Source organism: Rhea americana, unplaced genomic scaffold (assembly GCF_003343005.1).
Source record: "Rhea americana isolate MKP2758 unplaced genomic scaffold, rheAme1 scaffold_63, whole genome shotgun sequence".
Classification (NCBI taxonomy): domain Eukaryota; kingdom Metazoa; phylum Chordata; class Aves; order Rheiformes; family Rheidae; genus Rhea; species Rhea americana.
In genome coordinates this window covers 52,070-78,799 of record NW_028186790.1, presented here as the reverse complement: position 1 = coordinate 78,799, position 26,730 = coordinate 52,070, and the positions used below count along the sequence as shown (strand labels likewise).

At 38.0% G+C, this 26,730-nt stretch overlaps 1 protein-coding gene across 1 annotated transcript in view; it reads right to left on the bottom strand.

Annotated features, from left to right (window-relative positions):
* The window catches only part of CDC5L (cell division cycle 5 like), a 37,220-nt gene that overhangs the window by 5,753 nt on the left and 4,737 nt on the right, over positions 1 to 26,730 (bottom strand). The window contains exons 3-14 of the mRNA XM_085320357.1: positions 26,178 to 26,339; positions 25,298 to 25,425; positions 24,343 to 24,442; positions 23,865 to 24,083; positions 22,549 to 22,693; positions 22,075 to 22,263; positions 20,518 to 20,666; positions 17,450 to 17,612; positions 15,807 to 15,971; positions 14,196 to 14,276; positions 13,588 to 13,833; positions 10,964 to 11,161 (exon numbers count right to left, since the gene is read on the bottom strand). Coding sequence (XP_085176483.1) covers positions 10,964 to 11,161; positions 13,588 to 13,833; positions 14,196 to 14,276; positions 15,807 to 15,971; positions 17,450 to 17,612; positions 20,518 to 20,666; positions 22,075 to 22,263; positions 22,549 to 22,693; positions 23,865 to 24,083; positions 24,343 to 24,442; positions 25,298 to 25,425; positions 26,178 to 26,339 — 1,945 coding nt within the window. The remainder of the gene's footprint in view (positions 1 to 10,963; positions 11,162 to 13,587; positions 13,834 to 14,195; positions 14,277 to 15,806; positions 15,972 to 17,449; positions 17,613 to 20,517; positions 20,667 to 22,074; positions 22,264 to 22,548; positions 22,694 to 23,864; positions 24,084 to 24,342; positions 24,443 to 25,297; positions 25,426 to 26,177; positions 26,340 to 26,730) is intronic.

Below are 26,730 nucleotides of genomic sequence, written 5' to 3'. Positions count from 1 at the left end.
GAAAGTGTATCAGTGCAGGAGATGCAGAAAAATGCTCAACTCCCCCAACTACAAAACACAAGTTTAACTCAGAACCACAGTAGCTACACTACCAATCATTGCCTTGTTTCACTAAAAATCAAAGCATTGCTCACTAACATTCCTATATACACCAAAATTATAGCCAATTAACCAAAAAGAAGTTTTTCACTGCTTTGAGCCYTGTTATTACCTAACACATTATCCACTTTTATCTATGAAACTAAACTCCCTAGGGAAAGAACTACTTTATAATCTGTCCTGAACAGTGATAAGTTCAGTGAGTCAGACAACCCCAACCACTAGGACTTGTCATAGGCATTACAGTTTTATGAACCAAGCTATAGCAAAGTGCATTTCATCAACCCTTGAATGATCCAACTTTATTAATATGCTTTATTATATAGGTACATTTTTTGGAAAACATTCTACTCCTTAACAAGTTATTCACTTGTTTAAAATGGTTTCAATAGGCAGAGCAGAGATAAACAAAGTAAATGGTAAAAGGAGAAAACTGTTAATGGGGCAGGGAAAGAGAAATCTGACTGTCTGAGCTGTCTAGTTTGCTCGTAAGGAGACAGATGCAGACTGCTACACTCTTCAGATACTGTTTTCAATGCAGTTTTAAGTTATGCCCAAGGTGCTTTAAGCATACAGAAAGGCGCCTCTTTTTCAATATTTATATAAATCTAGAGAAAATTAAATAAATAGATTAGGGATTTGTGAGGATACTTTCTGATGGAAAAGTATGAAAGCTTTAAATGTCTTCATTGGTAAATAATATGCTATTACTGCAACAACAAATACAGCTGTGTGGTAAATGAACTATTTTCCAATTACTATTCCTTAAATGAAAAACGCGTGTTGAGAACCACTGACATTTACAGATCATGGTATAAATGGATGTACAGGCAAACAAGATTTCCTTTGTAGCAGAGGTCTAACGTATCAAAGAAAGGTTGTCCCGTGTTGTTTTACTGTATTATAGACTACACAGAGTATGTTTGGTGCAAAATGAACCTCCAAGTGAAATAACATTGTTCTAGGACAAAATGGTTTTAAAAAAGACCATTTAGAAAAGTTCTACTACTGTATCTTTCCAAGTGCAAATCTGTCAGTAACTTTATTTCCTACTTAAATGTTAAACACTGAGCACCCTGAGGACATGCAACACAGTTACAAAGGCTCTCTCCATCATACAGAAAGGAGGCCAGGACAGGGCACCGGGGCAGAAGCCCCAATTGTCAGTATGACTCAAGTACCACCAGAGTGGTAGTACTGGGTTGGTCCCACACTTTTACATACATCAGTTGGGATTCACCTCGCTTGGCTTTAGACATCGAAATCTGAGGTTGTCACCTCTGATCCTTCCATAAACAGGAGAGAAACTGGCAGCTCTCGGACATGGCTCATCTAACCCAGCGCAGGTAACTGCTGCAGAATGAGACTAAGCCTGCCACAGAGGTGTCTATTCCTCTCCACGGACTGTGATGGGAGCACAGGCTGCTGGCTCAGAAGCGGCTACGTAAGGCTAGGTAGGTGAATCCCATCTTAAGGGTCTACTGGTCCAGCGAGCGAGATATGTCAAAGCATTTTTGTTCTCCAGAAAGATGAAAGTCAGTTCAAATCCAAAAGTTTATTATAATCWCAGATTAATTAAACACTCCCAAGTTTTCAGACAATGAGAACTGGATTTAGTATTTCTGTATTTTTCTGGATATTCTTATTTTTAACTACTATAGAGACTTAAGTTTCCTTAGTTTGTATACTGCTATTCAGACTTTGCTTTTCTACTCAGCTCCCTGTCCATTTGAACTACTACAGGCTTCACTGCTGTCCAAAAAAGAAAAAAAAATCAAAACAAAACCCCCCAAACTCCCCATGCCTTCCAAGTATCTGAAACCAGAAATAACGAATAACGGCTCTTTCTTCCTTCCCAGCTTGTAGAGAGAAATGTGAACACCCACCACCTTTCCTTCTCCCTCCCATCTACAGAGTTTCAGAACCTACTACAGAAAGGTCAAAAGGAGGTCTCAACTTTTTTTTTTAACAAATACTATTTATTAAAAATTGCTGACTGCTGCATTAATGCCAACAACTGCATATAATTTCAGTTCAAGCTTCGTAAAATTTTAAGGCTCAGATACCAAGTTAAAAATTCCAAGCAGTTATGAAGAGGTGTGTTTAAACAGTAGTCTACATTATTTGCTTAAAGCTAAGAAATGCATTTCAGTAAAATCTGACAACCATTTCCCCCATGAATCTAGCAGAAATTGTAAAGACATTTGAAAGATTTCTCTACTTAGTTATTTATTTTGTACTGTTTCTGGGCCAATTTTGGTTCCACTGACTTTTGTACTGGCTACAGTAAAATGGAACAGCATGTACAGGCAAAGGGTAAAACAATATAAGATTTTAGGAAAAGCATTAAGAGGCTCATCTCATCCCAAGCCTCTTATGTAAGAGCTTTCCCTCACACGTAATAAAGGCCTGAACTAGGAATTCTGTCCAGTTTTTGGTACCGTATGAGAGACCAAATGAAAAGAATCCAAAATAGAACAAAGGTAATCAGAGGTTTATACAACATGATCTCAAAAAAACAGGATTGGGGGGGAAAAAAAGGAGTCTTTTCAATCTAACAGAAATAGAGAAAATGAGTGTAGATACAGCATGTTTTAAGTATTCAAAAGATCACTGTGAACAAGAATTAATTAGGCTGTTTTAATGTCCACTCAAAAAGAAGGAGAGACTTAAATTTAGCAAGGATTTTTTAAATACGTAAGGATAACAAAGAATTGGGAAAGACTGCCTGTGGGAAGTATGGAATCTCCTCTTAAGATTAAACAAATCTCCCTTTAAGATTAAACAAACATCCACCAGCAATGTTTTTATGTAGAACTGACCCTGAAGCAGGGCTCTAGATAACCTTTCAAGGACATTCAGCACTGTATCTGCACAGTTCCTTATGTTGCTAAGTCTACTGAGGACACTTCTCCTCAGTTCAGAGGACTGCACTGCACCAGCAGACACTCCGTTTTTCTACCTGATCTTTAGGACCATGCCAAATGGGTAAAAAAACATGACAGAAGAAGTGCTGAGTGCTCCTACCAGAGCCACAGTCAAAAGTAAATCAACTTGTTTCATGACCTTGGATAATCCACATACCATCACAAAGCTGCTTAGCTTGTGCAGCGAGATCCCTTACTCTTGGAATCTATATAGGAATACTCAAAATGTTCCTGTAACTTCCTTCCTCAACTCAAACCCACAAGTAGCCCTCTCATACTCAATTCTGCCAGCATGAGCTGGATTAACTTAGTTTAAATAGCAGGGTTCGTGAACTGGCCTTATTTGGACTCAGACAACCAGAAGAGCTGGAATGAGGTAATCCACACCAAGACGACAGCATTCTGCTCAACACCAGGTTACAGTGAACAGGTTCACCAGCGTTTCAAACCATCCCAGGGATAATGACGACTGTAACAACAGGGCATCCTCTGCATGTTTAGGGGATTTGCCTGAGTAAGTGCTGTGGTACACTCTATGACCATACATGTACAAAATTCATAAATCAATCTATTTTTAAATTTCCTTCCACTTCCATGCTCTCAGACGCACAGTTTCCCCACCTTAGAGCCTACCTCTAGGTTAGCCAATGAGAACAGCTTCAATTAACTGCAAGGAAACGGATTACTGCTGTGGCCATGAATGCAGCAGAACTACCTTCAAAAATATCGCTGAAAGCTCGTGCAATAAACAAGTTAGCAGATAGCTTGGTTCCTTCTTAATATGTGACAGAAGCCACTTGATGCAACTGAGCTAACAGTCTGCAGCAGTCACTACTACTACTCCATTCCTGCAGCTATCATTAGGCAAGCGTCAAAGCAGCAAGTTACCTCATTAGCAGCAATTCACACTGGCACAGCATTCACAAATCATGAGATTGCTTTGCATTAGGATAGGCTCGGGACAGCTAACAGGTCTGCAGGTGAGGTCACTTCCAGCCACAGACAGTATTAGCTTATATATTTCTCTATCTTCCTAAACACATGGGTTCCCATCGTGAATTATGTTTCCAAATATGTAACTTGATTCCACCACAACAGCACATAAGAAACTAATAGTTTTAGAGATTGGAGGGGAGGAGGGAATTTCCACCACTTTACAAGCAACTAGCCAAACAGTAACTGCTACCCAATTTAATTTCACGTTTAAAGAATGTTTTTTCAATATCCATTTCCTGATCCATTTAGATGTGCTGGCACATCCTGGACTGGCRACATGGATTGAGTTGTATTACACTCATAGCATCAAGTTTATCAACTGGATAAAGGCTTGTTTCTATATAGAAGAGTTATCCAACCCTACAGACAACATGACCCTGGAAGAACAAAGGCTAGTACAACACACCAGGCTAATCTGAAGACCAATTTCAGACACACAGGCAAGGTCCCAGAAGCAGGAATATGAAGAACTCTCTTAGTAGCATTCATCTGCTTCCTTCCAAAGGTCCCAAAGTAAGTCTTACCAAAGACTTGGTATAAAAATCAAGTATCTGCATTTCCCTCTGAAAATGACATTTATCAGTAGAATAGTTCTGTTTCCCAAAGCTGGTCAACAGGCAGCATGGAAAACGTCACTGATGTAACAGCTGAAGTCCTAGAGAAGTACTTAGATTTGAACATAATTGGATCTCCTTCCTCCTTCACAACAGACTTCAAACCCCAGAACATACTCACGGTGGTGAAAAGAGGTTGGGGGGGCTTCTGAATGGAAATGTAAATTGTGAGGAGAAAAACCAAAAAGTCTCAAATTTAAGCTAATTCATCACAAGCACAGTGGACAATGGTTTTTATTCCAGACTTGCCACGTGCAAAGCTCCAACTCTACTCAACAAGCTGTGACTGGAGAAGACCACTATTTTCCAGGTATTATAAGCATACTTAAAATTTGGCAGTTTTAGATAATGATTTGCAATCATAGCTCTACAAGTACTTCACAAACAAAACTGCAGGCATTATTCTTGCTCTAGGGATAGAAAGGCATTAAGATCTAATTCTGTTTCACTTACCTGATGTACTCTTGGGCGCCTTTGTAATCAAAAGAGAAAAACAGGTGCCTCAAGAGGGAAATTCAATGCTGAAGTGTGCCAAGTTGCTCTCAGGAGGTACCTTGTCTACCTACCAACAATGAAGGGAGCCTAAGGCAATTGCAGTCCTATCCCATTTGCTTTAGTTAAAAAGCTAAAATGAGGTGCCTTGAATCTGAACTCCTGGGACTTGCTGAAAACAAGGCACTGAATACTCAGTTGCACCAGAAAAAAAAAGTCAAGATTTCAGACTAAATTAGCTTATCTTTTTTAAAAAAGAAGATATTTTTTCTTATTGTAGACATCAATGATACTTGCAACAGAGTAATTTTTATTTACTGCTTTCCTCATCAGCTAGGTTAGGGGTAGTAACTTCATTACGGGCCCCACAAATATTCCAAAATTCTGCAAACAAAACTGTTACTTTGTCTTATAGCTAAGCTGAATTAACAGCCAGCTGCTGTGCAAAGGGGCATGCTTCTTAATCTATAAATAATTAATTTTCTACCAGYTCAGTGAACTGAACCAGATTACTGCAGAGCTACAAAAGCACTGGTGCAAGGGCAGAGGTAACACTCTCCAGCTGCTCCCTGCATAACAATAGTTGTCTTGCATAAATAGTTCTCTGTTAGAATCTGAACAGTCAATGTTCAAGAATACTGACAGCCCTGACGTGTTCCTCTGATGCCAAATGTATTTCCACAGACCTTGTTAAAAAGGTTTCATGAAGATAACACAGTAGCACAAACGAATACATTTGACCACAAAAGTTTACTGCTCAACTTCTCCATWGATGCCACCATATTTTAGTCTTATGGCTAACTTCTCTCATAAAGTATTTAATTACTTCTCTTATTTTCTACAGGTAGTTAACTGTTAACAATAACAGTACACCTGAAAATGCAACAGAAATTGCAAGCTTTAGAAACACAGAAACTAGAGAAAATAAAAATATAAACTCCAGTAAACTAGTAACTGAAAGACCTTGTAGCAGAGCATAACATGCAACCCACAAAAATCCAACGAGGGTGCTGGTTTCCAGTGAAAGCAATTCAGACAGCTTGGGCTGCAACGAAAAGCAAAAACGGCCTCTTTGGCCGGGTAAATGACCATCTAGTTCTTTAGGATTGTGTACACAGTAGCAACCAAGAGAAGAGCACTACCCAATACAGCTTCAATACACTGCAGCTACACAACAAGATACTGTAAATCTTACAGTGAGATGAACAATTCACTATGGTTTGCATATACAATGTAACTAGAGCTTCCCCCCTGCAGACTCCCAATAATGTTTATAATTTTACAATCAACTGCAGTGATGACATAACTACCACACTGGTAGAAAAGTATTTGTATGCTGCAAGCCAACATTACAAAGACAAAGTAATGTTGGCAAGAAGCTTTTATGTTCTGAATTATGAACAGAAGCAACTAGCTTGTTGTTTTACTTGATAGGGTATATGTTAAACTAGTCAGTTTAGGTAAGAATATTTTACTTTATAAATAGGCTGCTTGGAAGAGAAGGAAGTACCAAGTGTTGCTGAGAACTGTAGCCATACTAAATGCCACTATGCACCTCAGAGAATTCTCGTTCCTGAAAGGATTAGCCCTGCAGGCTAGTCTAGTCTTAAGCAACTATACTAAACTTCTAGAAGTTACTGTAAAGATCAAAATCCTACCTGGAGTAAAGCAAATCTAAGTTGTACCACAGACATACAGTGAGGTCAGTGGGATTAACTTGCTTGGGCTTGAAACTGTCTATCGGTAACATGAAAAAGTTTGTTATGTGAACCTTGCAATACTCTTCATTTTTATTTGGAGCATTTTAGACTCTTTGAATATGCTACTTATTTTGCCAAAGAGTATTACTAATGCATAACAGTACATGCTAACATTAAAATTATCACTGAACTGCACATTATTGCTGATTATGCCTGGATAGGGTATCTCGCCAAACAGCAGCTCTCCACAATTCCTCTGTTTTGCCTGCCTGAGGCCATCAGTAACAGCAGAAATCTGTTCGCGATATCACAATTTCAGCGAGACAAATGTCATGTCAGCGGATACGAGACTTCCACCACTACATCCACTCAGGCAGTGAAGGGAGGCCAGGCAGGGAAAAGCCGATCATTCGCTCATGCCATCAATCCACCCAGCAATCCCTAAGCAGTGAAGACAGCGCTAGAAATGACTGGCTTTTTTGCACCAGATCTGCAGGGTGTTAGCAGTCCCATATGGAAGTATTACATAGCGATTACCCAATGGGCGGCTGTCTCTAGCAAATACCACTAAAATCTCACGCTTTTTTTTTTTTTTTTTTTTTTTTTTTCTCCATTTCTTAGTTTTTTCTGTGGGGGAAGAGGCAGCCCCAAAAGCTGACCAACAGCAGTTTCTGCTGCTGGCAAAATGTTTTACAGTTTCTACTCCTCTCTCAAAGGAAGTAAGAGTACAAGCAAATATCCTGGGGTATTGAAAGCAGAGCTAATATCCCTGCTTTTCATTAAGACTGCCTGATACTTCCCATTAAAATATCTATTTCAACTGATACTGCTTTCAGATAAATTTTCCTTGGAAAAACATTCAAATGAAGGTGGTTTTGATTCAACTGGTGACTTGTATGTTGAAAACTACAGACTTCCTTGCTTTTGAGAAGAACCTTCCAAATAGGTCAGGCTACAGAACCACAATAAACTGGAGTTTTCACAAATTTGGGAGAAATTTTCAGCTCAAACTTAACTCTACAAAGACTGTACATATGCTCAACAAACGCTAATAGAAGGCAGTACCGTATTTTCACTGCACCTGCAGCTCTGGCGCGTGGCAAGCTCTGCTGGCCCGGCCACTTGACTGATTTGGAGTATGCTGTAATTTGAAGTCATACTCAAGCTTGGTCTCTCACTCTACCTGTGCAACAAGCAATTGCATCCTTTTCCAGCATTGCTCAAAGCTCCCAGCTGATCTGAAGACATGCAGCTACATTACCGAGACACTAAGTCCCATGACTGTAGCAACTGAACAAAGACATAGCTGGATGTTGTTAACTAGTCCTTCTACGGCATTCTGTGAAATGTTGGGTAAATACATGAAATTAGATTCTTCACAGCCTGGCCTTTTTATTTCTGCTTTGCTTTCTGGGTGACCGTCTTGTGATAACAGAGTAATGCACGCTTACAGACTGAATGAAAGTAACAGGAGTTTGATGAATGGATGATTTCAGCTTGCTTACGTTGCCTCAGTATCCTTAATGAATGTACCACTAACAGCCCCTCATTGAAATATGGRGAGGAGATGAACAGAGATCAACAGCACAAGAAAGCCCACACAGAAGTAACCAATTCAGACTTGAGAAATATGCAGTATAAAGACACAGGGCCACACACTTGAACAATAAAGAAAAACCCAAAATATTCAATAGCTACTCATTGAGAAAGCATCATTCATCCTGCGCAGTAAATGAGCCTGTGGAAAAAGTAGGCTGTAATCATGTAATTAAAGACTGTCTCATAATATGTATGCATAGGCAAATTAAGGCTGCCAGAGTAAGGCTGCTTGTGCATTCCCTAACTTTTGACTGCTTGACTTTGCAACTTTAATAACGTGCTTCTAATGTAGTTCTAGGCACAAGATATTTAAATTTCAAAAGCATTTGTACACAAATTAGGTACAGCCCTCAGATGGCTGGCACGACGCCAGCGCAGCCCCTGCTGCCATGCAAATTGGGTGCTGCTGTACTCAGATACTGTTTTTATGAAAATATAGTAGAGCAGCGTCTGTGAGTGAAAGCGTTCACGAGCAGTCAGCGTTAGGCAGGGCAATGGTGCTCTCTGCTGGGTGAGCAGCAGCATCACAAGTGCTCTTCCATTAATGCCAAGCAGCAGTTTAACCCTGCAATTAAGCTACGTGGACGTGAACTGCCCTTGGCCCAACTGGTTGAGCAACAGCTGCCGAGTGGTTTATGTGGAGGGCACTCTTGACCGACAGACTTTACAGAATATGCATTCACTCTGTATTTCACATATATGAATCAAGTGACAGGTCAGCCTTTCTGGGTTATTTCTGTGGTTGTAGCTGTTCAAGAACGTTTATTTCTAGCAACAGGAGGCATGTTCATGTTAAACATAACAGTATTTAAAATAGGAGTTTCCTTTTATTGTTGAAAAAGTCTCTTGCCTGCATAATTTAAAGAGACTTTTAGTCTTAAATGGTATTTTGAAAAACAGTTAATAACTTTTTCTAAGTCTGAACCAACACAAGTTCTACAGGAAGAAACCTTTTAAAACTCTGCCGAATGAAAGCTGTGTATTTTTGCATTTTGTAGGAAGTATTTGGTGGAAATACTATGAAGACTGGACAAGGCAAGGGGAATTAATGTCAAAAGCGTTGAATTGCTTTTTTCTACTTAGTGCAACATACCTTAGATAATCTCCCCCTTTTCCCCGCCCCCTCCCACAAACTAATCACAGCAGGAAACTGCAAGTTTGCTCATTTTGCCCCTTCCAAAAAAAAAATAATAAAAAATAGAAATCGTAGCCAAAGTCTGACAATAATTTGAGTTAGCACCGCTCCCAAAACAAAAACCCTAAGAGTCACCCAATCTCGGTACACTATTGTGTTAGCACAGGAGTCTTCAAAGCCATGTCATAAATTGCATCAGGAAAGTGACTGGAGAAGGAAGAGTAATCTGCAGGAACTATATTTTTTCCATACAGGTCGGGATAGTAACTATGGACTAGGGGAGACAGTGTGCGCACACATGCCTTCCTTGCAGCTTAGTCTCAACCAGTTAACTGTGTAGGTATACTGTATTCTACCTACAAGCAACAAGTAAGACTGAGGAATTGGGCAGAGGCGGTGGAGAAGACAAGAAACAGATTTGAGGCTAAATGTCTGATGCAGTCTCTGATGCAGTCTCTGGAGCAGCTCAAAGGAAGAGTAGAAATCGAGGAAGTGCACATTTTGGCTCTCTGAAAGCAGCAAAGGGTCTAGTTTCATTTGCTAGTCTCCTGGTAGCAGTGCCCTACTATACAGTACTCAAACTGCATCAGTGAGAGGTTGTTATCTAAATTCTGGCATTTTATACTCACAGAAAAAAAAATGTTAAGCGCACAGACAACACCAAACTCAGAGTTTAAAATACACATACATAAGGAAGTCACAGCCTCCACTGTCCTCTTTCTTAGGAGCTCACTGGTATTTGCAGAGGATGCCAGTCTAGCAAGAAATCAGCAGGGTCTGGACTTTTATTTATGTAATTGTTAATGGTGAAGTATTTGGAAGGTATCTGCCATAAATTCTTATAAATCAGAAACCAAGCCCTAAGCATAAGCAATTCAGAAGAGAACTCAAGAAGAGTTTTTGAGGTGGAAGTTGTTGCTTTTTTAAAGCATCTTTCTCTGAAATATCTCATACCAGCCACTATCGGAAACACAGTGCAAAACTACAGAGATCAGGTATGTGATCCAGGGATCAAGAAAACAGCAAAGTTCACATGGAATTAAAACAGAATAGAGGCTTTCTCTCCAGTTAAGAAGAAGGTAAGGATTCCTACATCTAATAGTGCAAGAGGAAATTATGTAGGAGAATACCCTGGGAACACTTTAAGAAAGAAGGAATAGAATGAGCGATGTTTTAAACCTCAAGAGCATCTACAAAGTCCCTTGGAGAATTTAGTAACATTTGCAAAAGGAATTTCCCTCACCAAGATATCTGAATAATTTAAGAGTATCCTGTAACCCTCTGTAAAAAAAAAAAAAAAAAAAAAAAAAAAAAAGAAAGAAAGAAACAAACAAAACTCCAAACCTAGGGAGAAATTATCAAAAAAAAACAGCACAAAAGCAGAGAAAAAGTGACACTAACCTCAAGCCTCTTTTCAAGTGACTCTATTCTGTCTTTTTTGCTGGCCAGGTTAGCTCTTGTGTAGCGGCTCTGTCCAGGCAGATATAACACCTGGCTGTAACATTCTTCCCACACCTGGTTATAAGCTTCACTTGAGAGCTCTCCATGCCCCATTCCTTGCTTTACCACTTCCATCTCTTGCGCCAGTAGATCCTGCGCCTGTTGGAAATGATGAGAAATAAATTGCAGTTACAATATACAGGATACAAGAAAATTCCTCTTGTTGTTTTCAATCCTTCAGTGTGCAATTCACAGGGGCAGTTTCTCTTTTCATACTAAAAGCTCACCATCAGGTTAAGCTAACTATGAAATCGAACACAGATGCTGTGGATTATAAATGAAACCCAGGCTAGAAGGCTACTCACAGAGCAACTATCCCTCATTTTATGTAATTTGGCCAAACCTGACATCACTCTGCTGTAGCTAATGAAAGCAGTGGCACAGCTAGATACCTCATCTTGYTGCAGAGGAACAGAGATAAAAGCGAGGACCTTGAAGGGAGGGAGAACTGCACATGCAGAAGCAGCTGTTATATGAAACAAAAATCACTTTTCATTTCCTTTTGCTTGCCCCTCTTCACAAAATCTGGAAAGTCAACTCTAAATATTAACGGATGAGCTGTATAACCTGCAGCGCAGAAAAGAATCCTCTGACTGTAGCTAAAACACTTCTCTTTGTTCTGTGTTTCTGTTATTGTAGGATTTGAGCATGCTGCTGTTTTCAGCACAGTTTATGAATTAAATTAAAGTGAACTGAAAAGATTCACGTTGTTCTCACAACTCTAACTTTTTAGCAAAGAGCCTAGTCCACAGAACTATGGAGACACCTCCCGATTTCATTTGTAGCCTAAGGCCTAAACATCTCTTTGAATCTGGACTTCACTGATTGTAAGTGCACTTCCTCCCTTTCAGCAAATTTACATGTGCACCACAAATTTCCATATCAGACATCTCATCACAGGAAGCAGACATTTTTTATAACGGAACATTGACAAGAGAACTACATATCAGGAAAAGAGAGGAGCACTTTATGAAGGAAAAATATTCCAAAAATCGAATAAAGAAATAAAAGGCGGGGGGGAATCAAAAACAACCCAACTTAGACTCAGATCAAGAGCTCAGAGACGGGAAAGCTTCTCGGTTCATTGTAAATTCATTCGATTTTAGATGAAGAGGGGATATGACTCTAAATGTTAGACAGTGAGCGGGAGCAAAGATGAAAAAAAGTTCTGTCTATCAGTTAAGAAAGAAAATTTCTAGGGACTCTGAGGAAAGCTTCCAGACAAAAACTACTGGACTGTGTAATAGTCTCTAAGAGACGGGATAGAAAATCCAATTCTTGTTGCGTTTCAAAACAAACCAGAGAAAGTACTCAGAGAGTGTTCCTAAGGGAACAATCTCACTTTGGCAGGGCAGTGAAATTCATGATCTAACTGTATTTTCCATCTTTAATTTCTACTGCTAAGAAATCTTCAAGTATAATTTTTCATTTAACAACAAATTGGAAGTACATACTGTTCACTGTTTCTCTTTACAGGCTCTTGAAGCATGAATCAGATATACTCAGGCAGACAGATTTAAAATCTGCTTGTATATCCTTAGAGTCACTTTAAAGAACATGCGATTTAGGTGCTGAGATATCACAACTATTGTTCAAAATGTAAGTCTCGGATAGCCAGAATCTGCATAAAACTGAGATGATCTGGTGGCACATGAATTGTCCTTTTCATTCATTTTTATTCCTGTAAGCATTTGGCCAAAGGTTACTGGCAAAATTTCACAGGAAGAACTCTTCAAAAGAGCTAACATAGCATTAGGCATSTGAACTGTCTGTCACTTAGTGGTAAAATGGAACATCTGTAGCTATTTAAATAAATGAACATCTCAAACTAGAACCCATGGTACAAGACTGCTATTTGACTTGAGATTACAATGCAAAACAGGACAGATTGTCCAGACAGCCTACTGAGCTCTTCCAGTGACAAACTGTTCTGCCTATTCAGCACCTTTAACTAGCTATACTTTAAGATCAGTTGACACAGACCCACCACGCTCTGTATTAGCACCACTCTGTTAGATCAAGCTTGAAAACCACAATTAAACTGCTTAATTTGCTGCTCCAAGTTATAAGCTTACTACCTTTGTCATACTTGATCTGCAATGCTACAAAGAAAAAAGACACCTGATATCTGTATCAGTAAACTATACAGCCAACAGAGGGTGGAGATTAAAATCTCCTGATTAAAATCTCAGTCATTTAACATCACTTTTCAGGACTAAAGTAGAATTGAACAAGTGTTGGAGGATTCTTAGAATGATAAGCAATCACAACACATTTAACAGGAATCTAACAGACTGTGTCTCTGGACAAATGTGATATCCCCATTATCCTGCTGAATGTCTAAATTAACCTTAGTTCATAGGAAAGAGTACACCTACTTAATTATCTATACAGCCTCTATACAGCACCATGGAGATCTCCCAGTTATGTTCTGGGCAGGTTTGAATCCACCTTTTTTCAAAGATGACAGGACTATGACACAAAGAGACCTCAGATCAATAGTAGATAGGCCATACAATTCTCACCTTCTTGAGATCTTCTTTGGAGAACTTCTCATAAGGATTTTGTTCCAGGTAAGCCATATGTTCTGCACTGTTGGTTCCAAATCCTGGGCCTTTCCCCTTCTTACCTACAGGCTGTTCTCCAAATGGGTGGTGTAAAAGATCAAAATGAAGCATAGTAATCATCTCTTTCTTTATGAGCTCTTCACTCTTCTGCAAATCTGTTAGAGGTGGTTCCACATTTAAAGGTCTTAGTATAGTTTCATTAACCTGCMCAGAAACAAAAGAAATAAAAATATTCAGAAACATCATGCATCGCCAAGACCGTATTAAATTCACATATTTCCATTTGAGCAGGAGTTTCATACATCAGCCACACTATGCAGAACAGGTGCTAAAAACCCTTCCCGTGTGACACAGGCATCGTAATCCATACACCCGATTTTGCTTTCAGTTGTGCATATGGAATACTCAATGACAACTTAACTGTGAAAGTCTGCCATGATGCTGAAATGAGCATATTCAACAGATAATTTCATTCTTTCATAATCTACCTGGCTTGTATTTCCTCTTACACTACAATCTTTATTTCTGTTTTTTCTTTTTGAAAAGTGAGTTTGGTTTCCACTTACTTCTGAGGGACGTGGCAGATTCTTCTGAACAGCTTTGTGCATTCTCTTTAGTTCCTTTGCACGCTCTGCATCTCGGATAGCCTAGACAAACATGTTAAATGTTAYTCCAGCTACTGCAATACAATCAGATACTTAGCTCTCTGGCTTTGTAATATGGTATCTTCATCCTGTAAAGAATTTTCACTGCAGTAATGAACTAGTATTTATGTCACTCATTTGTAGGAAGTAACAGATCACTTGCTAGAGGATGACATAATTTAGTACCACTAAAGTGAACAGGAGGAGTACAGCAGACTATCTCTAACAGCAGGGATATCCTAAAAAGTCGTTTACAGCCATCATATTCTCCCTCAGCCTCATGCCCAAAGACAGAGCTCTTCACAAATTTCTCCACATCAAGACTGACACTTGCCCTGCAACTCCAGACAGGAAACCTGTTAGGAGAAGCAAGACTATTTTATTGCATCAGGCTGTAACAAACATGAAAAGGCAGTGTTGTCTAAAACTTCAAGAATGACAACCAAGATCTTCCAAGTTCTAATCCTAGCTCTGTCACACCTTCATTTGAAAGGCAGAATGCCATTCTGTTGTATGATCTTATAATTCATATTGTTTTCTCTATATTATATAGTCTATACACCTAAATGCTCCATATTTATGTAGTGCTTTTAATAATGTGTATATACATATATTCTTTGTTTTTATGTAGAGATGTGTGTCTGTATGTGCACAACTGTTTCCTCCCCAAATGGGATATTTTAGGGATCTTAAATTCTAGAAAATGTTTACTATATTAACAGATATCAGAGCTCAATTTTTTTTTTTTAGTTGGCAAATACCCCTTTGATCTCAAACTATAACGTATGCAACAAAAACAGATTTGCATTGAATTATGCTAGGGCAATTAATGAATTGAAAAGAGATTGCTCACATAAACAGAAAAGTTTTAATGTCTCTAATTACTGGTTAGTACACTGTGTAACCAGCAGAACACAGGAGCACTTCTACCATTGTGCCAAACCATCTTTAATTCTCAAACCAAAAAAGACAGGGATCCATTCAAAACTGGGCTATCTGGTATCCTCTGGTATGAACTGCACACAAGAGGCCAACTTACTCCATGTATGTAACTCTATGTATGTTTTATCAGCCTGCCTCAATTTGCGTATACTTGCCTGTCTTACATTTCATAAACAGTAACTTTTGACCTTGAAAGAATAATCTGAAACTGCAAATAGCACAATACTCACGTGCTTAAAATGAAGCATATACCTCTGCAGAAAGATGCTTTTAATTATATTTTAATTATATTTTCATCTTTTTGAGAGATGACAGTAGGAGGGAGGACACACACATTCTTCAAGACTTCATTATAAAAATGATGTGTAATACATAACATTAATGAATTAAGAAAATGATTCAGAGACTAATTTGGCCTGTATGTCTCTACGTACTCTGATGGCAGCACAGAATGATGGCAGCACAGAAAACAAGTATATCTAACATTATTATTTTGTAGAAACTATACCATGTCCACTAAACATGTATGAGACTATGGGAAAAATACAGAGAGAACAAACAAAAGGCACTAGTTGCATTACGTGTATCTACCTGCTTACGAGCATCTACATCAGCAGTATCTTCTACAAAGGCTTCATCCACTTCATGTTCCTCAAGTTCTTTTTCTGCATTTTCAGGCAAAACAATCTCAAAGTCATTCTTTGGAGCAGGAAGGGCCATGAGCCCAAGGCGTAGGTGTTCACGAGATTCTCTTTCCTGTTGAAACAGTACTAAGATATAATGCTTCTGAATTCATGCACAGATACACGATACAGCAAAATTCCATTCACCTACATTAATATACACAAACAGAATGCAAATAATGTCATCTGGCAATCTTAGTCTGCTACAATGCTAACAGAAACCAAATTTTTTGAAGGCTGACAAAATGGGGCACATTACTAATCTAGATTAGCCTACTGACCACCATCACAGAGATTTTGCACTGTTGAGCACAGGAGGTCCCTGATGCTACAAGGCAATATACAACTCACTTAAGGAAAACTAATGAAACCTTCATGCACAATTTTTGGAAACTATCAAAGCAGTACAACAGTATGTACATTTGCTTCCTGGTCATTTCAGGGCAACAGTGGGGATTCACATACATACATTTCCAGATATTGCAAATGATACATGAAAATCTGTCCATGGTGATGATGGACACAGGTCTATTTGCAAGTCTACCCGAAAGATTCTCTTAGACCTTGTTTTTTTCCATTCAGTTACTCACAGATCTGTGTATTCTGGTACAGTATAAAAATGACCAAAAGAGCAGTGTATCTGGAAACCTGGGAAGCCCATCAGGAAATTGATACCCCACTTTTCCTTCTAACAGCAGAAAGCCAAGCTTACCATAAAAAGGCTAAGATAGAACCAAAATAAGTCTAAGGATATCAAATAMACCTTGTCCTTTATGCCAAGGGAAAAATCTAAAATTCTGGAATCAAAGAGTTATTTTCATGAGAAGAACATGCCAAAAACTTTGAGTGGATATCCTTAGCTAGCCCAAAGAGAAAAGTGTCAAAAGCTCTGGTGGGAGATCCAAAGCCACAGCTAAGGTTGCACAATCAGCCACATAAAAGGAGCTCTCAAGGTGCTACCTATTAGTTCTATGCCCTTTTATACCATGTCTAATTGTAAGGGTCTGGCTGAATATCCAGGAATGAAAACATCTGTTGCCAAAGGCGATGAAAGAATCTGGACAGGACTCAGATTACTGGACATCTCGAAACCAAGTGCTCCTAATGACAAATTTTGAACTTCTTTAACTCAATGTCGTCAACAGGAAAGACTGATGAAGAGGTCCTGTAGGTAAATCGGGAAGCCAAGAGGATGAGGGATTTGAGGGCTGAGTGGGATTGCAAGAGAAACGAATCTCTCCTCACGATGAGTATTTCTTGCTCAGTTTCAAAGATACAAGTAGGACTGAAACTTAATTAGTACTCTTTGATGGGTAGTCCTGGAGTGCTTTCATTGAGCACTCAAAGCTGTTTTGAGCTTAGGTATTGAGATTTCTGTTTTTTCAAATAAATTCTTGATGTTACCATAATGCAAAGATTTGATTTTGTTATGAGTATAGACTTCTAGACAAGTGATAGAAGTAACATATTATGAAATAAAATTTTGTTCAGGAGACAAGAAATTAAAATTCATGAAAATCTGTTCATCTCTACTTCTCATGTACTTCTTACCAGTTGTTTTGCATAAGATGGGTCACTGTAATCTGCCATACCCTCTTCTGGGTTGATGTTCAATTTATCACGCAGTGGAGTTCTACCAGGCGTTGTACCAACTACAGGTTTTGGAGTTAGTCCTCCACGAGGAGTTAAGCCTTCTGATCCATTTGAAGGTGTTCTACGAAAATGCAGATTCAGTTAACTTTTGCTCCCTCAAAGAGCTTTATTTCAAACCTTTGAATGATGTAGAAATTTATATTCATTTTCACTAATTTTAACAACTAGCAAATAAAAATAATACAAACAAAACTTACAGTAAAGTTTATGATTTTTAAAGTTAATAAATTCMATACAGATTTTTTTTTGAGACAGTGAAATCATAATACATGATTAAGCCAATCAAACAAAAACAAATCATTTATACTTGTAAAGGTGTAATGAAGGACCTGTTAAGCTAAAGTCTAGGCATGTCACTATGTTGAGAAAAATTTCAGGGATTAGTTCAACACTATTTCCCACCACTACTTTAGAGAGAAAAGATTACCCAGTCACCAGGAACTACTCTGGGATTCAGCAATCAGGACTTAATTGCAGCCTCTGATTTCCCTAACACCTGGGGCAAGTCATTCACTCTGAATTCATCCTGCTTAACAGCCTTCCCATCTTACAATTGAATGAATCACTCTGAAGGTGCCTCTTTCCTTTCACTGATTATTGAGGGAGTAATTACATTACATTACACTAATTACTTCTGTATACTGAAGGTTAGGCAAGATGAATGGAGTCTCAGACCTTCTGGGCCTCAGTTCCTTTTCCTCTAGACTAGGGAAGGCAATGGGCAGAAACTGAAGCACAGGAAGTTCCGCCAGAATGTGAGGGGGAATTTCTTCCCTGTGAGAGTGAGGGAGCACTGGACCAGGTTGCCCAGAGAGGTTGTGGAGTCTCCTTCTCTGGAGATCTTCAAGGCCCGCCTGGATGCAACCCTGTCTAACATGCTCTAGGTGACCCTGCTGCGCGGGGAGGTTGGACTAGATGATCTCCAGAGGTCCCTTCCAGCCTTACTGATTCTGTGAAAAAGTATTATCTATCCCAACAAGCTATTGAGGGGTAACTGTATGAAAGAGTGTCAGGCATGCAGACAATGCCTTGGATATAGACAGTCAGAAGTCTTCTCTTACCCACTTACAATGATGTTTCACATAGTAATTAAAAATAAACAAAACTGACAACATGTTGTTGAATGCCCAAAGAAAACTAGATCAGGAAGGGGAAAAAATGTAGAAAAAAGCCTGCATTAAGGCAGCCATCTACATTTACTTAGAAGGYGTAAACTTTTTCACACATCAGTGAAAGAACGTATGGTGTACAGAAAAATCCTGGCAGAAATAACTAGATGAGATGATTTAATACATCATTTCTACTACTAGTTACTGTAATCCTGTAATGCCAGTCCCATAAATAAGAAGAAAGTAAAATACCATAATGGTGGACATAGACAATTGTATATATGGCCAGATACACGTTACAGCTCCTACTGGGACGGATAACATAGCGACCTATTTACTGAGTATGCCTGTGAATGAGTGGCAAGTGATTCTTTTCCCTTGCCTGTGGTTCTACATAGATTTTTATGAGCTCACATTTAGGATAACAAAGCAAGAACATTTGCAGGATAACACTTAGAAAAAAATACTAATTTTTTGTTTTCATATGAATCTTTTACAGGATATATTTATTTTGCTGATTATGCCAGTAGAAAAACACTATTCTGACTTCCTAGAAGAAACAACTTCAAGGCCAGTGGTTCTCTCCCCCTCTTCCTCTCTAGCCCCCTATCAGTTGTTTCAGTTCCATACACAACCCCATTAAAATTTTTAATTTAAAATCATTTAAGAAAATTCTTACAACTAAGACATGGTAAAATCTACTGAAAGGTAACAACAAATACCAAAATATTACCAATTTCATACTATTACAGAAAAAAAAAGTGTACTTAAAAAAAGTACTTGATCTGTTGGGCTAGATAATTATATGCTACTCCACTACTCTGTCTCCTAAAACAATTATGGCTTCCTTTTATTTGTTATTAACCACTTAACAGATTTTTTTTCTGCTCAAGATCTTGCATCACCACACTGATACGGCATTTCTGCAAGCAAACAAAGTTGAATCAAAACTACCCTATTTACACGTACAAACCTGAACGTCAGAAGCTAAAAACAAAAAATATAAAAAAAATCATTTAGTATTAAAAAATAATCCATATCTGCAGCCAGATCACTCCAGGCCAAACTATATTAATTCTRCATCCCTGACTTCAACAGATCTCCAGAAAAGGATTAACTTGTGTGGACTGAATTACAAGAGCAGGGCTTCTGCATACAATTTTTTAAACAATAAAATGAAGCTGCTTTTGAAAAGCTGCCATAGAGGTCCCTTTTATTATATTCTCAACTTTTCCAACTAGCATGATACAAATAAAATTAGAACTAGAGTTGAAAAATTTGACAGAAAAAACACACCAAGTGTAATATTTTCTAGTTTCACGGTATTTGGCATTTGTGACATATATATTTATTCAGGATCCACTGCAAGAGTTAAACCAACAATTCCTTAATATTTAGATTGGCAGCACAAGAAATATTTTACATATATGATTTATAAAATATTTAACCCAGCTTTTCAAGAGTTCAAAGTGGTTTTGGCTAGGAGACCTCCCACACCTTTGACACAGAGGTAACGCTTTGGAAAGGCTAGGATCCACCCACAGAATGACATTCCATCTTACTACCTATACTCTTGTAATATTTCAGTGTAATTARTATTGATCACCAAAGCCCTTAACTTGGACCAAAATCTCTGTGAGCTAAGCGCTGTACAAATACAGATGAAGGTAATGTGGCTGAGCTTGCCGAAGACACACAAAAAAAGAAAGTTGTGTAATAGGGCTTTAAGTAAAAGCAGGTTGAAATTGGTTATGAAGCACTTATCAAATCCTACTATTTCACACACTGAAATCTGCTTCCTCCACCCCACCAGATACGTGCACAGTCAGTTAGCCATCAGAGAAGAGTTTGCTTTACCTGAAGGGTGTGGAAAGSACAGTATTTGGAGTCTGAACAACCTGTCTCTGTGGGGTTACTCCTGAAAAGTCACTCTCGTGTAAGGGCGTGTTAAGACCTCCTTTCAGGGGGGTATCTACATTTGTGAGAGCCATCAAATTCTGTGCTTCCTGTGTAACAAAAAATACATGGAGTACATTACTAAGACTTTCAGAGTCATACTCTACTAAACACATTTAACAGATTCAGTAGCAACAGCAAAGAGTTGTTCAAGAGCAACAGGAAATGCAAAGTTATTGAAATATCAAAATAGCCTATTTAACATTTTTTAAGACTCATTCACAGGGTACTTACAAACCCTACAGTTCAGCTGAAAATGATTTTAATCTTTATTTCCAGTAAAGTATATTATATACTGGAATTCCAAAAATGAGTGGGTTGTCTAACACCAACTCCCTCCAGTTTAGCGGATACCATAGCTTTGCAGGACTCCATTAGTGACTGAATACTCAAACCATCCTAAGAATCACGATTTTCAGAAGGAACGGCACACTTGCCTTCTGAAAACCAATGCCAATAAAGGGAAGAGTATATCCAAACCACATTTTAAAGAGAAGGTTTCAAAATACCTGGTCACAGTTCAGATTTCTGGTCCATGAGGGCTTTTATGAATACCCTCTTTTTTAAAAGGTTTTGTCTTTTGGGTGATATAGAATCAGGCACCCTGAAAATGAATTGATATAATGAAACTATTCCATATTGGAATTATCTTCACAGAATACTAACAATCCATTGTAGTATTGTATTGTAGCTTATGTGACATCAGAGCATTCCAYCCCAAAGTGACATATGTGGCCATTTCTGCAAACACTGCAGAAATGCAAACTTATGAGAAAAGAGAAAGTTCCTGACTTTGCAGATCATGACAGTCTATCAGGAAGCAAAAATTAATGAAACAAAACTTGTTATCAAACCAGCACACTTTTTATGGACTGTCTGCATTGATTTCATCTAACCACCTTCATAAACCTCCAAAATATTACACASAGCACTACCATTTTTTGTAACAACCCAGATACTCAATCATATATCAATGCAATCCAAATACAATCCAGAGTTTGCAAAGGCAGTTTTTTGACAAAACTAATAAAGTACCAGAAAAATATACTTGTATATCTTCAGTTAATTAACTGAAATAAAAGCTGAATGTCAAAACTAAATAGCAAATGACATGCAAGAAGCTGTTTTAAGGACAGGAACACAATATACAATTTTGAGGCTGAAACATACGCAAGAGAAGGAGAACTATTCAAAACACCAAGAGAGGGCTGAATGSTAAAAACGACATGCAATATATAATAATAAAAAACCCATAATGTTTTGGAGTGTGGTGCCAAAGAATTGATCAGATAGAAGTGGATCTACCTCTATCCCTTTCCATGTGTCTCGTAAATCATGAGGCAGTTCAAACCCCATCACTGCATTTAACCTAAGGAATGCTTTGTATGGTACTTACATCTCCTATTCAATTAACCACTGCACTAAACCAAAAGCCTACTCTGAAAATTTATACTTCACCTGCAGGATCTTGTCTTGTGCTGCTGGAGTTTTGGGTGTTCTTAGGGCTATGCTGTTGTTAGTCACATTATATTCAGATAGAAGAGTGCTGGAGGCAGAGTTTGTAATTCCAGATTCCTCAGCAGTCTGGCGTGCAATCTCGCTTGCCTGGCCTACTTTTACAACTTCTTCAAGTTCTGTATCAGATATCTTTAGAAAGAAAACAACACCAAACAATGCATTATGTTCAGAGGAACACAATCCTTAATTGCATCTCAAAAAATACAAAAAGTACTTCGCATTTGTTTTGACAGTACTACAGAACGGCTTCCTCTCTCCCTTACCCCTATTGATTTTGGTCAACTCACGTTTAACAACAAAGAAAAAATTCCAAGACACTACAATATAAAATATGACCATCTGATCCTCCAGATAAAATAGAAATTTTTGACTGGCATTGCCCTTGGAAGTTATTTATTGATCAAAGCAGTTTACCTGWGGAGCTGGAAGCACTAGTTTGCTTCTTTTTTTTGTAAACTCTGACACTCCACTGGTCTGTAGAATAGCTGAAGGCAAGTCTGACTCTTTTTTCCGTTTCATATGTTGTTTGTCTTTTTTGCGCTCTCTTCCCTCCCTTTCACTGTCATTATGGACGAGAGAGTCATTTTAGAACACACAAAACAGTCGCACAGTAAAATAAAGAAGCAGATCAATAAAGAACAGAGAGTCTGTGYCCGAATCAAAAGCTGGATATGGGGAAATAAAACATGTTGTAGGAAGCCTTGTGGTTTAGAAATTATGTGATTAGATACAGCCTGCAGATCATGCAGCAGAACCTACAACAACAAAGCAATGTAATACTTTTAAATTAAGGAAGTAGACAACGGGTGGCTGCTTCAGCTACATTCAATACAGGGCCACTGGAGCAAGAAAGCATAACAGTCCAAGAATTTAGATAGCTAGAATTAGTGGATATGAGCAGTCCCTCTTCCTCCTGCAGTTAACAGAGGAAGAAGAACATTCTCTGTGGGATTTAGGAACCAAGTTCTCTTTGGTGTTTAATGAATATGCTATCTTCTTCAAACAGCAATGCATTGAGCCTGTGAAATTATGCTTTAGTAAACCAAAGCAGTCTGAAGCTCCTGCTAGACTCTCTGACCTAAGAATTGTACAAAAAGAATTAATTAGATTAAAAGCTAATAAATCCAACTGGATGTAGTAGTGGATCTGATCTCTAAATAAAAAGCACTTGGCAGAAATAACAAATGTAATTGTACAGTTAAGAATGTGCCATATCGTTGTTGATGAAGATGTGCATTTACTATCTCTATTGCATGTCTGGGGAACAGGGCGAAACTAAGCATTTAAGGAGATTCTGACTAATAGCATTATACCAAAATATTATAGTAATTCCATTAAAAGTAGTATTAAAACAAGTGAAAGTTACTCCTGCAAGAAATTTAAATAAAGCTGTTCAGAGAGAATTGAAATTATTATGAGTGAATCTACTCATAAGCAGATGTACTTCTTCATGAGATGATGAACCTGAACAAACATCCTAAGATTTCCATCTAAAGAGTGAGTGTGGGAACCTTTATTCTCATGGAAAAATGCCAACTAGATCTCTTAGTAAAATAAAAACCACAGGAAACTGAAGAGATAGAGGCAGTACACGCTGAAATCTGCCCTATGGAAAAAATAATTCCTGCCGACATCATACTTCATACATTTCCATGACCTAAATTCACTTTTCATACATGTATTTTGATACAATATTCACTACTTAGTATAATACACACACACACACTTACGATCTTAATTCTCCATCCAGATCTTGCTGACGTAACTTTCTGAAATCTGCATCCAGTGACTGATAGTTTTCCTCTGATGTATCATAAAAACCTGGGGCAGGTTTCTTTTCAAATGGAATTTCTGCATTATAATCCACTCCTCTCTTCTTTTTTCTTTTCTTCTGGATCTCAATCCCAGCAGCTCGAAGTTCTCGTCTCTTCTGGAGAGCAGCAAGACGTCTATAGAAATGCAGTAATACTACATAATTTAAAATGCACACCTGTAGGCAACTACTATCTCCTAAGACCTGATATCAGTTGTTGCTGTGATAGGGGCTGCATGTACTTATACAAGAATAGATTCATGGACTATTCTCGAAGATTACTATAAAGTCTTTGCAGAATCAGAGATTTTAAGTCTGTGCCTGACTTTATGCATTGTAAATGCTCCAGAGTCAATGAAAGGAGTCCCACTACATAAAACTAAGCATAAATTTACCTAGCTTCTTCCAGCTGCTTCTCTCTTGCTTTCCTTTTGGCCTTCTTTCCTTGTGTATTGGCTAGTCGAGCTCTAGCTTCAGAGAGCATTTCAAGTTCATCTGCAAAAGTACACGTAAATACAGATTGTCAGTTTTGCACTTAAAGATGGGAGTAAGGGAAAAGATGATGTTAAGATCAGAAAGCAATCTTGAAAAGCTGCAAGGATCAATGTTTTGGCAGAAAATTTGTATGATTTCCAAACTGTAGTTTTCTCCAAGTTTCTCCAAAACATTTTCTAAACCATTAGCCAGATGAAACTAAGACTTCAAGAAAAAATGCCAAAACATTGAAAATGATTCAACTAATTTCTATATTGAATTAGAACATGTAAAGAAAGAGACAAACTGAGCACACTAAAGAAATTATAATTTCATTTACATCTAGATCCAAGAGTACAATATTAGTGGAACCTGTTAATTTCATTTTATATTTGGTTTCAAAGTGCTATATTTGTGAACCTGTAGCTGTTCAAAAACTCTCTGTCCATTCACGGACCTTTACCAAAGTTCAGTACTTGATCCCTAACATTGTAATGTGCAAGAAAAAAAGCCTATAGTGTTGTGGTTTGGTAGGAATTCATCTGGAAGGTTTTAGCTAATGGGAGAAGATGAAAATATAGAAAGAAGAATGATCACAAGCAGGCAGTTGTCAAAGCAAAGAACAGCCAGTCAAGACAAGAGATAACAAAGATAGATGAGAAGGTATGAAACATACTAATAAAGGGAACAGAAAACCTGAAAGAGTAGAAACGGACTGGCCAGATACAGAAATAAGATAAAATTTGTAAGAAAAAGAAGAAAAAAAAATGTTCCCATTTTTCTTATGGATTTTCTTATGGGTACAGAAGGTGTGTAAGAAGAAAAATCCAAGACATCAAATTTCTGTCAAAAACAGTAAATAAATTCCTTTCTTACCTTCATCCATATCAATAGGATCTGGCCTGGCTGGCTTGGTTTCTGGATTTGGATCAATTTCTCCAGGTTTAAGTTTCCGAGGATCATCGGCAGTTTCTTCCTCATTGTCTCTCTGAGCGGCTTTGTCTCTGAAAATGCCGTACATATCACAATTAGCTTTTTGTTTTCCCCTGGGCTGATAATAGCCATCCCTTTCTTAGACTGTCCCAAAGACTGACCAAGAAAAATAAGCTTGTACGATGTACCACACAGCAAACTTCATGAAACTATTCACTGCAGAAAATATTCATGAACACAGTAGTTACCTCTATAATCATAGGTTTGCAGAAAAAAATCCACATAGTATTATACTTCAGTATAGTATTATATAAAATACATTGTTGACAAAGCTGACAGTAGCTTTGACAAAGCTCACAGCTGCTCTTGTAATTTGTTGAAGTTTAACCATAAGCATAAGAAATCATCAGCACGACAATATGAACACTTAAGTGTTTCACATTATGTTTTTAAATACTACCAATCACATCAGAACTAAAAAAAGCTCAAAAAGGAAGACAGTACMTTCCTTCTCTTCTCCTGACTCAAAAAAACTCTCTGCAGTGCACAGAGACAACAGCTGCACATTCAGTCATTTCAGTAACATGTTTTCTGTCCTTTTTTTTCCTGCATTTGTCTGTCTGTCACACAAACACACACATTCACACTCATCAGCCAGTCAAAAAAACTTCCAAGTAAACTTAAAACGGAAGGACTACTTATGCAAGATCTTAGCCAATTTGAAACAACTGTACTTCAAAATCCTGGGAGAAGAGAATGACACATCAATGCAACAAACTGCACCATTTTCCAGCTAGGCACCTCTAGTAGAATAGTAACTCACAGCAGAAATTCATAGTGTTCCAAACACTGTGCAGCAGTTCTTCCAATAATTGGGGCAATGGTTCTCCACTGGGTGGGCATTAGCTTTGCCAAGTGTAGTAGTTTCTCCTCTTCTTCCCGTGACCACTCYGTCTTTTTGATGCTTGGGTCTAGCCACTCGTACCTGTTAAAAAGTGAAATAGTTAAGAGGGATAGTTGCAAGCTATCCATAGGCTTATCTTGAATTAACTTACAATAATGCTTCCAAAAATCATCACAATAAAATTTAATAATCTTGATACATACATATTTAAGACTTTTTTGTATAAAAGGACGTTACTACAAAGTACTTTTATAATACACATATTAAAATGTTAAAATGTATTACTAATCCACTGATTTTCCTACAGATACTACCTCTTCTTCCATTCCCTTTCTCTCTTCTAATGAAGTAAAGAATCATAAAATTAACTCAGAAAAGGAAAGGTAAGACTCAAAACAACCAAAGTTACCAGAAAGAGTAGACTTGTTTGGTCTGGATCCTTCAAAGAGTTCTTATTTAAATAACTGTGTCA